The 15,480-nt window shown below is 45.3% G+C and overlaps 1 protein-coding gene across 1 annotated transcript in view; it reads right to left on the bottom strand.

Moving 5' to 3' along the window:
* The window catches only part of LSG1 (large 60S subunit nuclear export GTPase 1), a 30,103-nt gene extending 27,427 nt beyond the window's left edge, over nt 1-2,676 (bottom strand). The window contains exons 1-2 of the mRNA XM_058556089.1: nt 2,553-2,676; nt 671-797 (exon numbers count right to left, since the gene is read on the bottom strand). Coding sequence (XP_058412072.1) covers nt 671-797; nt 2,553-2,651 — 226 coding nt within the window. The 5' untranslated portion in view covers nt 2,652-2,676. The remainder of the gene's footprint in view (nt 1-670; nt 798-2,552) is intronic.
* Nucleotides 2,677-15,480: the final 12,804 nt, after the last annotated feature.

The raw sequence follows: 15,480 nt of genomic DNA, 5'->3' as shown, positions 1-15,480 counted from the left end.
AAACAAAATTTGTCTTAGTCACTCTCAGCAGCCAGTACAATGCCTGAGAGTAGCTGGGGCTCAATAAAAGCATTCTGAACAAGTAAATGAATTTTCTAAACAACATAATAACATTTATAATAAAAGAGACAGAAACAATAGTTTATGATGCTATTTCTGTGCCAGGTACTCTTCTAAGTGCTTAGAAAACACAAAAAAACAAGGGAGAGCAGTGACTAAAAACAAATTACACGTATGCAAAAATTCACCATAATGTGTTGACGAGTGCTTTAAGATATAATTCAAATTGCCTAAGTAATAGCAGCAGGCCCAGGATTTTGCTTCTAACAATGGTATCAGAAAACATTTTCTGGAAAATGTTGGTATTGTCCACCATAATGTTGACTGGTCTTTTCCTATGAGACACTGAGTCTCCTGAACATGATACAATGATGTATAATCTAAAGTGCGTTTTTAGAGGTGAATTTTAAAACTGTGGAACGTTCTGTACCTTGCATCTTGAGTTCAATCGGACCCTTCGACACTGCTTCGGATATCTGCCTTTGGGTTAAACACAGCTCATTTATGAGTATAGCAGGGTCCACAAAACTCCAAGTAGACTTATTTGTATCTAGTCAGCAAAGATGGAAATGTGACCAGTGTCATACGCACTCTGCAATAAACAACTTACCAGCTACAAACTCTGTCCCTGCAAGTTCTGCAGTTGCAAGGAAATCATCAAGGGAGCTCTGTTCAGTCACCGACTGCAGATTAAGACGACCCCAATCATAGCCATCATTGAGTTCACTTGTGTGCAACTATGAAGAAAGCACAGGGTAACAATAATATAGCTGTTCTCTTCTGCTCTTGACATCCAAACAAACTCTAAACTCCCAAGGAACTATTCTGTGGTCATGAGGGTGGTGTTAGCCCCTTTAGAGTCAACACTTATAATAGTTAACATTTAAATGACCACTTTCTTACCTCATGACAGGCACTTTCCATTCATTATTTCATTTAATTTTTAAATATTTCAAAGTAAATTTTACGATATCTCTACTTTACTGATGAGGAAACAGGCATAAATGGATAAAATAACTTGCCTGTACATAGTTGCAGCTAATAAGTGCTAGAGATAGAATTTGAACTCAGGATCTCTGGTCCTGGTAGCTACAGTTAGTCAAAATATATTTTTTGTGTGTGTGAGGAAGACCAGCCCTGGGCTAACATCTGTGCCCACCTTCCTATACCTTATATGGGACGCCGCCACAGCGTGGCCTGACAAGTGGTGCATCAGTGTGCAGACGGGATCTGAAACCGCAAACCCTGGGCCACCGAAGCAGAGCGCGTGAACTCAACCACTACGCCACCGGGCCAGCCCCAGTCAAAATATTTTGATGGAGACTCAGAGCAAGAAATATATTTCACATAGTGACCCAAATGCTGTGATACACATAACAATGTAATTGTGTGCCATTCAGTACAGTAAAATGGAAACAAAAGAATCCTGAAACAAAGTTATCTTATTCTGTGTAATACACTCTGATGTTTTGAATTTTATTCTGTTGGGTTAAAAAACCACTAGTTGAGATCTACTTATTTCCAGACACAACTCCGAGTTTGATAAACACCATCCTAGCTACATGCTCAGTACAGGTACAAATAAAGGAAAAAATTGAAGGTTAAAAGGTTAGGTGGTTTGCCCAAGGCCACAAAATCAGCAAAAATCAGAGTACAGATTAGAATCCAGTTCTTTAGTATTCATATCCAACCCTGCTACCACTTCCTAAAGACTAATAACAAGTTGCTTCAAAATCAATACCAGTAACTAATGTCCACAGTAACTTTGACCTGATGAATACTGATGAGCCCTGTATGCTGTCTACTTTGCATATTATACGAATGGAAATCAGATGGTGTGACAGTGGCACATGGAGAGTTAGCATTATACACATCTGCGACTTCAGCACAGGTTTTTACTGAGAACTTACTGAGTCTCAAATACCTGGGGGCATGAACGTCAAAATAACAAACACGAGTCAAACGACTTCATTCATTTTTCAAGGATCCTAAAACTACAATCGTCCCTAGACCCAGGGAAACATTAGTCCGGCCCGCCACACTTTGGAAATGAACCGTTCATCTGAGTGAAACCATTAGGCACTAACAGGAGTGAAGCACGGCTCTAAGTTATTTTGTATTTCTGGCAGCAACAAGCTACTCTTGCAGAGATAATTCTTTGAATAAATTAACACAAAAAGAAGTAGTTTCTGTGTCCTGCTCAGAACCTTCCAAACGTTTCCATGGCTTATAAGGCAAAGACCAAACTATTAGCCTGGCATTCGAGCCCCTTCGAGATCTCACTCTAGCCTCACCATCACACTAGCCCTCATGTCAAGCCTCTCACCTCTGCGCCCCGTGCCTGCTTATCGGCTTCGCACAAACGTATGTTCATCCTTCTTTTGCGTGACTTGCTCTGGAAAATCTCCGTGACCTTTGACCCCTGGCTTCACGGCATTCAGACTCTCATAACTAGACAGAAAGATGGAGAGAAATGACAAGGTCTGTCTTACCCAGGAGTCGGTGTGACGGTGGCTACGGCTCCGCTGAGTCTGATGGCGGATAAGCGCCCGGCCGAGGGAGCCAGCACCCAGCACTTTCCTCCGGCCCATCACCACACCGCCGTCCCACGAACCTTCTCTGCAGAAGGCGCGTTTTCCGGTTTTCAAGACCTCGACCCCCGGAAGTGACGTAAGAGCGAGCTCAAGTAGTGAAGGCCCGAGTTGACGGGAAAACGGAATAACTTGCTCCAAACGGCCCTTTATATACCTCACGCTTGCCAGTATTATAGAACATAAATGTAACAATGGCCTTGAAACTTAATTTTATATAGATATCTCTAAGAATATCTCAAATTTGGATATAGTGACGGCATTAAAAAAATGGTACCTTCCAGATTTGTGCGTCGGTCTTTAGCGTCCGGCGAGGAACTAGGAGACGTGGAAAACATGGCCGTTCACAGTCGAGGTACTAACCCTGCCTCCTCGCTGTTTTCGTCACGAGGAGGCGGAGCCTCTGGTGAAAGATATTCCTGGCGCTAGTTTTCGGCTGGCGTCCCGAGACCTGGGCTCGCGTCTGTCCAAGCCCAGCAACTAAGTAGCTTTCTGTTTACTTAGTCTTCCCCAGCTGCGAACTGGGGAGAAAAGTCCCCGCCTGGATGGGAGTTCGGAGTGGAGGGATGAATAATGTTTCCAGAGCTTGGCAGGGTTGCAAGGAAAGCCAACAGGATCTGACTTAAATGCTTTATTTCAAATAATTTTCTTGTTAAGGTTTAAAAGTTCCAGTTAAAATTGTATTCAAATTTTCCAGTAATTAAAATAAAGTGAAAACAGTGAGCCGCCTCCACTCTGTGGCCTGAGATTTTTTTCCTCATTTTATGTTAATTTTCCTATAATGGGAATATGCAAAGACAAATTAGAGTTATGGGGGTGCTGGGCGTTTTACCGAAATTTCATTAATCTGAGAACCACCTTGACGTTGTCATGCTCAGAGAGGAAGCAGCTTGCCCAAGTCATAGATGGAATATGTGTGGTGTCCGGGTCAAACCCAAATCTCATCAACTGTTTTATATGTTCTCGGGGAAAGGGGAGAATGAGTGTTGTTAGCGTGTATTTCAGAACCTAGTGCTTCTCAGACTTTAATGTGCATATGAATTCCCTGGGAATCTCAGTAACATGTAGATTCTGATTAATAAGGTCTGGGGTGGGGCCAGGGACTCTGTATTTCTAACAAACTTCCAGGTGATGCTGATGCTGCTGGTCTGGTCCACAGGCCACACTTTGAGTAGTAAAAGAAATCCACTTCCTGCTGGTGCAGGTAAAGGCACTGAAGTGGACTGGCTCAAAGTCAGACACAGCAAGTTAGGGGCCTGCAGAGCTGGCACCATATCTCCCACCCATCTCTGGACTCCCTGCCAAACCCCGTGTGCCACCTCACTGCTGACTCTTACGGAATTGGAGTGAACTTTGGGAAACACCCAAGGGATTGCTGACAAGCCGTGTAGTAGTTGGCGAGGCTTTGGGAAGGCAGCGCTCACAGATCAGCGAAAAAATGGTTTCTCCCATTTCCCAACTTAGAAGAAACTGTATATTTTTTAAAAACTTGAACATAATCTCCAGAAGAAAGATATGGAGAAGACCCATGGGAGAGAATAAGCAGATAGTTCCTAGTATTCTCTGGAGCTGAGTGATTAAAGATAAAACTAACTCATAAAGTAAGATTAAATGGATTTTACGTTCTAATGACAACAACAACAATAGATGATATAGAGAAACCTGCTGTCTCATTCCTATAGCTCACTCAGGAACTTGGGACTTCACCCTCGTTTCCTTTTCCAGATTTTGTCACCTCCAGAGGTTTAGAGAAAGCAAGCACTTTGAGTTTCTATTGTCATTATTCTCATAGGCTCCAAAAAATCTTGACCAAATAAAGTGATAATTTAATCAAGACTGGTGAGGAGTCAAAAAGACGCTGACATTGTAAGACTAAAATAGCAGTAACTATTCTTAGCTGACAAATAAGTAAGGCATAAATAATTCTAGTATTTTCCTTAAGATGTTCCTCAAATGTACCATTGAAAAAGAACTGGACCTTAGTTTTCTTATCTGGTTAATGGGGATAATAATTCCTGTCCTGCAGAGGTAGCAAATGAGATAATGCTGCAAGATCATTGCCTAGTAGTTTGTGGAGTACCAATTTTCACAACTGAACAAATATTTTCCCCCAACAACTTGATGATGCTGGTGGGAATCCAGATGTATAGTTGATCCATGTTGAGAGATTATGAGGCTAGTTCATTGAGGAGGGCAAGGAGGAGGGGGATTCAGGGTGCTGATGAGGCAAGACCATGGGATCTAGATTCAGAGGCACAAAGTGAGATTGAGGGGGTAGTGATGATGGTGGTGGTGAAGGGTGGGGCAAGGTGCTGGCCACTGCCCAAGTGAGGGGGTTGCAAAGATGAATCAGCACAGGTCCCTGCCCTCCAGCTGTTCCACCCACACACTTCAGGGAACAACACAATCCAGCCAAACTTCTCTCATCACTCTGTCACAACAGTGGAAATGCTCATCCACCAGGCTTGTGTCTGGAAGACTGGTCAGATCCTCCCGATTCCCCACATAGCCGAGCCCTTCTGTTGAAGCCAGGGTTCTCTGAACAACTGACCCCTGGAGGAGGCTGCATTGATTTTGATTCATATCCAGCTTCCAAATAGCAACACAGAGAGTGTTTCTCATTCGTGATGTTGCATAATACTTGATTTACTGTGGCTAAACATGTGTAGTTACAAGCCCTGAAACCCACACCCAGGAACAAACCTTGGAGTAGCTTTCAGCTCTCAAACTCCACACTCTTGTGCCTCTGGGCTCCACATCTGTCTGGTGAGGGAGGGGTGAGAGTGGGTGGGTTTCTGTTTTTTCTTTTCACCCCTTGGCCAAAAATGTGTCAGTGGAAGAAAAATTGTTCCAAGGCAAACTTGCAGCCCTGTCCCTCCCTCTCTCCCATTCTCTACACCACCTTTTTCCACAAGGACATTAAAGCAGTTTGCATAAGGCTGAGGGTTGTGAAAATAGAAGCCTGGCAGTCTCTGCAGAGTCACTGAATCAGTAGGGAAACTCCCTTTGATTATCTGCAATTCTCAATTTATCCCTGTTGAAAACGAGTGGATTCTCACACATGAGTGAGTTTCAATAATTCAGAAGCCTTTTATTTGTGGTTATTATAAATGATTAATTTGAGTCACTTCAATCAAACATTGATTGCCTGCTTGTGCAAGTCATTGTGAGTGCAATGAAAAGTGTAAAAGATCTCTTGCTTTGGTGACACAGGCTACAGATCCTATGTACACTGTATTTGAACCTATGAACTTTTTCCTAACTCTTGTAGTTATATATGGAATATCTAGGGGCTTTTATTCACAGATGACTTTGCGATTATTTTTTTCCTCATGACAGTCAAGTGAGAAAGGGCACTGTTATTTTTCTGGACTTCTGTTTGTAGAAATTGAGACCCAATAAAGTTAAACGAAGGAGTTAAACCCAATAAAGTAAAACGAAGGAGGTTGGAAGTATGATTAAAAATCACCAACTCTAAAGTCTGCAGATAGAAAGCACCAGGTTTCTCTCATTCATTCTTTCATTCATTCACTCATTCATCACTAGGCTCTGGGGAGTCAGCACTGGACAAACTCCCTGCCCCCATGAGCTTACATTTTATTGGTGATCAGCCTGAAGAGGGACTCATCCAAGGATGATAAATAGCTCAGGTCAGTGGTGGAGCCATGAATTACACCACCTCTAAAGTTAGACTTTACTCTGCCAGGAGGGCCTTCTGACCACTGGGATTTTACTTTTTATCTCTAAATGTGACCCCTTCCCTTAAATCACTCTAATAAATACATTAACAAGTGTTACATGTCAATCTGGATGGTGAGCAATGAGGAAAAGGTAAAGGAAGTGTGACTAGCCTCAGGAGAGGGGACTCCCAGGGTATATGGGTGTCATTCCTATTTATGGGAAGGACTGATATAGGGAAGCAAGAGAAGATTATTCTGAGTAGACACAAAGCAAGCAAAACTAGAACAAATGAGTAGAAACCACAGAGTCACAATTTTAGGTTCAATTTGTTTGAACCTTATTACAATCAGAGTGTTCAAAGATGGAATGGACAGCTTTGAAAGGTAGTGAGCTTCCTGCCACCAGGCGTATTCAAGCAAAGGCTAGATAACCACGTATGAGGATGTTCTAAAGCAGGTTCATGCTTCAAAGTTGGTGTTGGAATAGAGGACCACTAAGGTGCTTAACAGGCTCCTTTCCCTGATAGGTTCCCTTCCCCTTCATGCTACTCTTTGCTTCACCCCAGTATCTGAAATAACAGGGGAGCAATGGTGGTTTCAGAAAGGAGGCTTAGGCTGGCCATAGCAGGGCAGTGCCTTCACCATGTAACTCAGGGAGAGGACCGCATCCTGTCCTCCTTGTCATGTGAGAGTCGAGGGCACTGTGAACCACCGTCTAGCAAATTCAGTCATCGTTAGTTACAAATACTGTTATTACAAATGGAAATGTTAAGATCCAAGGTTGTAGTATTAAAGCTAGCCATGTGCGGGTAGGGATTTCTCCTCCCTCCACCTTCAGAGGGGACAAGCCAATCTGGTCCTTGCCTCTGGTGGCACTGAGGAGAAAGGCTCACTTGTAAGGCTCATGGTTTCACTTCTCTTGACTCTTTCTCATGCCTTTGCATTTCTGCCTGGGTATTGTCCAATTGGTAAACATTCCAAGCAAGCAGATCGTGAAAAGAGGGGCTTCATGGCAAGCGAGGTTCACGGAGAGAACATTCCCGGGGGCTTGGGCCACAGGGTGACCTCCAGATATTTGACTTGTTTATCGTTCCTCTCTCACTCCTGTGATTTCCTGTCATGGTCTCCGTTTTGAATTGAACAGTGTCTTTCAAAAAGATGGGTTCCATTCCTCACCCCAGGTACCCGCGGATGGGACCTTATTTGGAAATAGGGTCTTTGCACATGTAATCAAGTGAAGATGAGGTCACACTGGATTAGAGTGGGCTCTAGTGCAATGATGGGTGTCCTTATAAGAAGATACGAATTTGGACACACAGAGAAGACATGGAGAAAACGCCATGTGAAGATGGAGGCAGAGATTGGAGCAATATCACTGCAAGCCAAGGAATGCCTAGGATCGCCGGCAACTGCAGAAGCTAGGAAGAGGCAAGGAGGGATGCTGCTTTCTTCTGGCCTCCAGAAGTGTGAGAGAAAAAATTTCTGTTGTTTTAAGCCATGCTGTTTACAGTAATTTGCTGTGGCAGCCCTAGGAAACCAACAGAGACTCCTACGATCTTAGAACTGGAAGGGAATTTGCTCAGCTCACAAAGAGGGAGACGAGGGCCCAGAGGGGGCAGCATCTCTGATGGTGGCTTGCCGCTGCTCAGATGCCTCCAGCGACTCACTACAGCTTGGGAGATGCCCCTGCCTGCTGCTGAGGGCCCTCCGGAGTCAGGCCCCGACCTGACTCAAACACAAAGAGCATAGGCTTTGGGGATCTTGGGGCAGTCTCTTAACTCTTCCAAACCTCAGCCCTCTCCCTTTGTAAAATGCAGAGAATATCATGGACCTCACAACGCTCTCATGGGGATGAAACATCTGGATGGATCTGAAGCACTCAGCGTGGTATCTGACATGGAGTAGGTGCTTAATACGCTCGCGTTCCCTTCTTTTGCCTCACTCGTTGGTATTTAACACTAAGCACCGTCCACAGGAGCCGTTTCCTCCCTCCGGACTTCTCGCTCCTGTCTCTGTCCGCAGCCACCTGCCCTTCCTTCAGTGAAGCATGAAGCCCACCCCCTCCTGATGAGAGCCCTGGTCTCTTCGCTGTTTGGCTATAAGTTATTTTTCCCTCTGAGCCCCCAGAGTGCTTTGTGTTAAGCTCAGTCTTCACTATCTCGGATCAAACTTGTTCGCACCTGTGTTTCATCCCCTACAGCCTCCCAAATGTACCTCCTAGAGTCCTCTCTGAATCACTGAATACTAGATTATAATCTCCCCATGTGCATCTCCTCAGCACCTAGAGGGGAGAGGCCAGTGGAGTTAACATTTGTGATTGAATAGCTGTTACTTTGCCAGCTTATTTGCATAGCCTAGCTAAATATGTGCCAGGCCCACATGCCCAGAGAGAAATTCAAAAACAAGAGGCAAACTAAAACACAAGTTGGCTAGTATTCTCCCTATTCTCAATTTGAAAATCAAGTATTTACCATACACATTTAATTTCATTGGTCCATCTTTCTCAGTTCCTGAGAAATAGGAACTGCTACAACTCTCATTGTTTTTGAAGTGAAAACCCCAGAGAAGTCCAAGGTCACTGGGCAGATCAGAGGAACCCAATGGGCCACCAGAGTCTCATGGACCTGAGCGTGACCTCAACCACTAGGGAGACCGAAGTCTCACTGTGTGGATCCCATGACAGTCATGCTTGACTCGAACCAATTTGGTCGCAGTGAGAGCCAGGAACAAGGGGACTTTTCACTAAGGGGCCCAGGGAGCAGCAGCTCAGTTGGGTCATGGGAAGAAGTATATTTGGTTGACGAGGGATGCTCCTGTCCAATCTGCCAAATGAACCCATGAGCCCCCAAAATACAGCCCTTCAGAGAGGAGGAGAGTGTAGAACATGTGTTCTACACATTTATATGTTTAAAAGCCTCTGGTTTTACGATTAGCTGAAGGAAGGTACCCTGAATTGAAATTCAGGCCACATGGGTCTTAATCTTGGCCTGGCCACATAAAAACTGAATAGCCATGTACATGCATTCTCAGGGCCTCAGTTTCCTCATCTGTAAAGCTGGGAGGGGGTTTACTAGATTGTCTTGAAGGGCCTTCCAGTTCTGACAGTCTGTGCCTAAGGCAGTCTGATTGCGAGAAAAATAAACACAGGGTTAATGTTCGTCCCACAAACATTTATTGTATACTGACTTGTCCTAAATACCACTTAATTGTGGCAGGCACTGTGCTAGGAGCTGGTGACAGAAAGATGAATTAAATATAGTCGCTGCCCTCAAGGAGCTCACAGTCTAGTGAGGGAGGCAGAGGTACAGACAAGAATGTTACAAGAAGGCAAGCGCAGAGGTTGAGATACACACAAGGGAGCGTGCAGAAGTAGTTGGGGAGGCCCAGGACATTTTTCTGGAGAGGATGGTACCTGAGCTGGCTCTTTGCAAATGGGTAGGGATCAGCCAGAGGAAGTGGCAGGAGGAGGTCATCCCAGTTAGACAGAACTACATACACAATGGCAGGAAGACAAGAAACAGTCTCATGAGCATGGGGAGAAGCACAGGCTCTTCTCCATTGCTGGAGCAGAAATTACGAGGCCAAAAGAGGTGACAGATGAGGCTGCAGAGGTGGGCAGGTACCAGACATGAAAATTCTCATGTGTTATACTGAGGAGCTGGGACTGTAACCTGTGGTTGGTGGAAGCCACTGAATGGTTATAGTGGGAAGAGGTGCAAAGTCTGATCTGTGGTTTGGTAACAGTGTGATGGGTGGATTTGAGGGCGGCAGGTAAAGAGAGACCTTGGGGCCTAGAGAGCAGAGGTGGGAATGAGTGTGGATGTGGCCAAGTGGGTTAGTTGGGGTTGGCACACAGTTAATGTTGCTCTAACTGTCTCAGTTTTTTTAGGAAGCACCAGGTCCTCTACTTGGCTCTGATGGGGAGCAGGTGGCTTTGGAAAGTGGTGAGGATTCAGGGTACTCACTGAGGGGAGTGGCAGAAGGAATAGACGGCTGGATGGGAGGTGTATTGCTGCTGTAACAAATTACCATAAACTTAAATCAACATAAATTTACAATTCTGCAGATTAGAAGTCCAACACAGGTCTCACTGGCCTAAAAATCAAGGTGTCAGCAGGGCCTCCTTTCTGGAAACTCTAGGGGAGAATTTATCCTTGCCTTTTCCAGCTTCTAGAGGCTGCCTGCATTCTTTGGCCTGTGGGCCCTTTCTCCAGCTTCAAAACCAGCAAGGGAGGGCTGAGTCCCCCTCCTATCACATCACTCTGACCCTCTCTTCTGCCTCCTTCTTCCACTTTTTAAAAAAAATCAAGGTGAGATTCATATAACATAAAATTAACCATTTTAAAGTGAACAATTAAGTGGCATTTAGGACATTCACAATGTTGTGCAACTACCACCTCTATCTAGTTCCAAAATATTTTCATCACCCCAAAAGGAAATTCCATATCCATTAAGCAGTTGCTCCCCATTCCTCCATCCCTCCCACCCCTGGCAACCACCAATCTGTGTTCTGTCATTATGGGTTCACCCATTCTGGATAGTTCATATAGGGGACTCATGCAATATGTGACCTTCTGTGTCTGGCTTCTTTCACTTAGCGTAATGTTTCTGAGGTTCCTGTTTCCATTTTTAAGGACCCTCGTGATTATATTGAGCCCATCTGGATCATTCAGAATACTCTCCTTATTTTAAGGCCAGCTGGTTAGCAACCTTAATCCCATCTGCAGTCTTCCTTCCCCTTTGCCATGTAATGTAACAGTTCACAGGTTCTGGGGATTAGGACAGAGATCTCTTTGTGTGTGTGGGGGGGTCATTATTCTGCCTGCCATAGCAGAGGTCAGGATGTGTCGAGGCATTGCCTGAACAGCTGAGGGATTCTACTCAGCAGGCCAGCTCCAGAAGCAGAGCATATGGACTGCGGTAGTAGTTCAGGGCTGGGGCTCTGCTGGGTAGATGCGGTGCACAGAAATTGTGGAGCCGATGCTCATCTGGAAGGCAGTGGATGGGGAAGAGAGAAAGGATAAAAGGCTAGGAAGGAGTCGATAGTGGGAGAAATCAAGTGGGCTAGGGCAGGGCTCCCCAGAATTTAGTACGTGTTCAATCTCAGAGGAGTTGAAGCAGAGATTCTGATTTAGGGGTGGGGCCCAGGAGATGGCCCAGGGAATTCTGCTGCAGCCAGTGGACGAGTCCACTCTGTAAGGGATGCTGATGTAGATCCTGGAGGTCTTGAAGAGGTTAAAGAACTGATATGATGGGGTCAGGAGTGAAGACGGCTAGAAGAATAAGAGGCTGTGATCACGCACTGGGATTTCTAAAGTTTGAGACTCCTTGAACCTGCTGAGCTCATCCCACCTGGGGGCCTTCACGTTAGCTGTGCCCTCTGCTAGCACAATGCTATCCGTATATATAGTTGTAAATGTTCTAATACCCACATTAAAGAAATAAAAGGAAACAGGCAAAATTAATTTTAGTAATATATTCTAGTTAACTCAACATAGCCAAAATATTATAATTCAATATATAATTACTATCAAATTATTGAGATCTTTTACATTCTTTTTGTCTTACTAAGTCTTCAAAATCCAGTGTGTATTTCACACTTGCATCACATCTCAATTCAGACCAACTTCATTTCAAGTGCTCAATGGCTACGTGTGGCTAGTGACTACCATACTGGTCAGCACAGGCTAGAATGTTCTCCCCATATATCTTTGCCTGGCTGGCTCCATCTCATTGAGGTCTCTGCCCAGAGACACCTTCCCTGACCACGCTGTTGAAACCAGCCACCTTCCACTCCTAACACTGCTCTTTTGTCTTCAGAGACATATCGCTATCTGATATTTTACTAGTTATTTGTTTGTTTATTGTCTGCCTCCTGATATAGATCCCAGGAGGGCAAAGACCTGTCTGTCTTCTTTAGTGCAATATCCTCAGCAACTACGTCACATCCACAGGAGACTCTCAACAAATATTTGTTGGATGATTTTGAAGATTCCAGATTCATCATTTGTCATGTCAGAAGCCAACGTTCATTCAGTGGGATGCTGGGGGAGAGGGGCCAAGAGGGAGGAGCATTATGCAAGAAATAAGGTGAGGGGAAAGCCGGCTGGAAAGCTTTCTGTGGGCTAAAAGGCTGACTCAGATGTCAGCTTAGAGGCTGGGTTTCTTTCCAGCTGTGACTTGGCTGTGTGTTGATTCAACCACTGGCTTATCCAGTTTTGTGAGAAACCACCCCACCAAGTGGCACTTCTGCCTGGCACCAGTAGATGGGGCAGTGTCATAAAAAAAGTGCAGCCTGCAGTCCGATGCAGCGTCTAACCTCTTTCCCAGCTGAATATGCTGATGTTCTGTTCTGGAACTGCCACGTATCTCAGATCTGTGGTATGGGCTCATAAACGGTACTGCCAGCTCTCCTGGCTGAAGAAACGCAGCCTCAGTTGCGACGTGCGCTTTTCGAGGGGGTGGCCAGGTTCTCCACAAGGTGAGGCAGGCCCCCGAGGCTGGCCCAACCCTGGGCCCACAGGAGACAGCCTGGTCCTCCTCTGGGGTCTTTGAGCATAGACACAGAGCATGACTCACATACCCGGGTGTTCGAATTTGCCTAGAACCTTTCTGTCCTCCTGAGGTCGAAAGCAAGCTTATTAAGAAGGTAGTCCAGGCATGGCAGAGACCCGTCCACACGAGCAGCTCTGTGGGCCTGTGGGTCTGGGACTGACACTCTGGCTGCTGCTGAAAAGTCTGGCTGCCAGTAGAATCCTCCTTGCCACTGCATTCCACTGGTCTCCCCGATCCTGCCTGGGGCCCAAGGTCGTGCTCCTTGCAGAGGCTGAAACCAGCCTCAGCTCCCACCACTGGTCCCTCTGCCTCCTCCCCAAACCCTTTTGACCCTTGGACCTGCAAGCAATTTGAAAATGTTAACTGCTAGAACACGATGTCTGCTTTGGTAGAGGTTAGACTTCGAGACTATAAAGTAGGTAAAGGTCACTTAGCACAGGTTAATTTGGTGTGTTTTTACTGGAATTTTTTGTTGGAGCATATACTGTCTACTTCATTGCCACTGCAAGACATTCCAAAAATTTGAGCAGAAGAGGAATTAACCTTGGCTTAAATGGTTTATTATAGTTCTAACTAGCTCATTCCAACCCTGTGCCTGGAATCCCTCCATTAACCCACCAGTGCAGCCAAGGAGTAAGGCATTACAGCTCCGGTCTAATGACACCCTGGGGCCAGTCAGCCATGAAAAGGCCATTCCTTCCCTCAGAGACCAGCAGGGCCCAAAAAGCATGATCAAAAAACTTTCTTCTTTGATCAGGAAATTTTCTTCCTTCATTGTTACAATCATTAAACTCCATCCTAATCCACACATATGCACGGATTTTCATGATCTGTAATTTTGCTGTCTTCTATACCCAGAAAGTCCTTTAATTCTTTCCTGCTTGGAGAAATCCTGTTCATCCTTCCAACATCACCACCTCCACGGAGGCTTTTCAGATTTTCTGAGTCACAACGAACCTTTTCTTCTTCCAGCTTCTCATCGTACTTTGGGTCTTTCTCAGGGCATTTAGCCCACGCCGTCTTCTTGTTCTCATCCATGTCTCGTTCATCAATTCAACAATTAAGTAGCACCTGTTTGTCCCAGCCCCTAGGGGATACACTGTGCCCTCATAGAGCCTACATTCCAGTGGAAACCCAGAGTTGGGTGGAGTTCATATCCTTTTTTTTTTTTTTAAGATTTTATTTATTTATTTTTTCCCCCCAAAGCCCCAGTAGATAGTTGTATGTCATAGCTGCACATCCATCTAGTTGCTGTATGTGGGACGCGGCCTCAGCATGGCCAGAGAAGCGGTGCGTCGGTGCGCGCCCGGGATCCGAACTCAGGCCGCCAGCAGTGGAGCGCGCGCACTTAACCACCAAGCCCCGGGGCTGGCCCTGGAGTTCATATCCTTCATGGGTCTAGAAGCTTTCTGGTCTTGGAGACAGGAATTGCGTCTGCTCCTGGCTCAGGTCCTGGCACCGAAAAGTACTCAGAAAAGTTAGTTAAATTGAAACATAGCACCAATGACTCTGAGAAAACTGGGTCAAAGTTCAAAGAAAGGTTAAAAGTTAGCAAAGGTAGAGCGCAGAGAATTTCCAGGAAAGGCTACAGTGGTTCTGAAATCAGGACCTGGCACAGAACCAAGGGGTATACAAGATCTCCAGTGGACTGGGCCTGTGGGGTGGGAGTGGGGCCCGCCGTCCTCCTCCAGGACAAGCTTGGAGTTTGATGCAGCAACATCTGGACATTTATCAGACAGTCCAGCTAGTAGTTTTTTTGCTTTGACTGGGCAGACCATAGAGGCAAGCAGGTTGTTTCAAGGGCCGGGAAATGAGTTACTAGCCAAGGGTCAAGCTGGTCAAATGACTAAACCTACATTGTCTAGTTGGCATACGAGAAAAGCATGATTAATACGATTGTCATTCTCAGTGGAGAGTGGCTGGGCATTATTTGACACTCAAATAAAAAATGTCATTTGAATTTTTACTAGGAATTCTCATACAAAATGTGTCAATGATGTAATAAAACAGAATGACTGGCCTGCCAAAGTAAACTGAGTTCCAACCACACACAAGCATTTCTTAGAACCCGTGTATATCTCAGAAAACTGCTCTCCTCTGAGGCCTGACAGCAGGAGGGGGCACAACTGGGGGTTCGGAGTGGGAAGCATTTTATTTATCCACTATACCCTATATTGTTCACTCCAATCTTCTTGTTACCACTAATCTCATTTCTCATTATCTGCTGCTGACCTGTGGAGAAAGGGGTCCAAGACAGTGAAAAATAAGTCGGTGTTTTCTTTGCCCCTATTTTCTTTAATAGAATAAAATTCGAAAAAAAAAGATATTAACAGCACCCAGTCATTCTCAGAGAACTGTCACACAAGGAAAGAACCACTATTTCCCCAACCTTTCTGCATAGGAAATTAGAGTCTAAATCCCACCTTCCACCTCCTCCCCCAGAAGTTTCGACGGAGACTTACATCAATTCAGTGAGTTGCAATTCTGCCTGAGGGCGGAGCGTCAGAAGTCAAGCTGCTTTTCCTGAGGGGTAACCCCAGGCCTTGGCGATATCTGTAGATAAAAGAGATGCTGACAAATTTGGGATGTAATTG

Source organism: Diceros bicornis, chromosome 15, assembly GCF_020826845.1.
Source record: "Diceros bicornis minor isolate mBicDic1 chromosome 15, mDicBic1.mat.cur, whole genome shotgun sequence".
Classification (NCBI taxonomy): Eukaryota; Metazoa; Chordata; class Mammalia; order Perissodactyla; family Rhinocerotidae; genus Diceros; species Diceros bicornis.
Note: the sequence above shows the minus strand (reverse complement) of the source record. Positions and strands in the feature narration are given on the sequence as shown.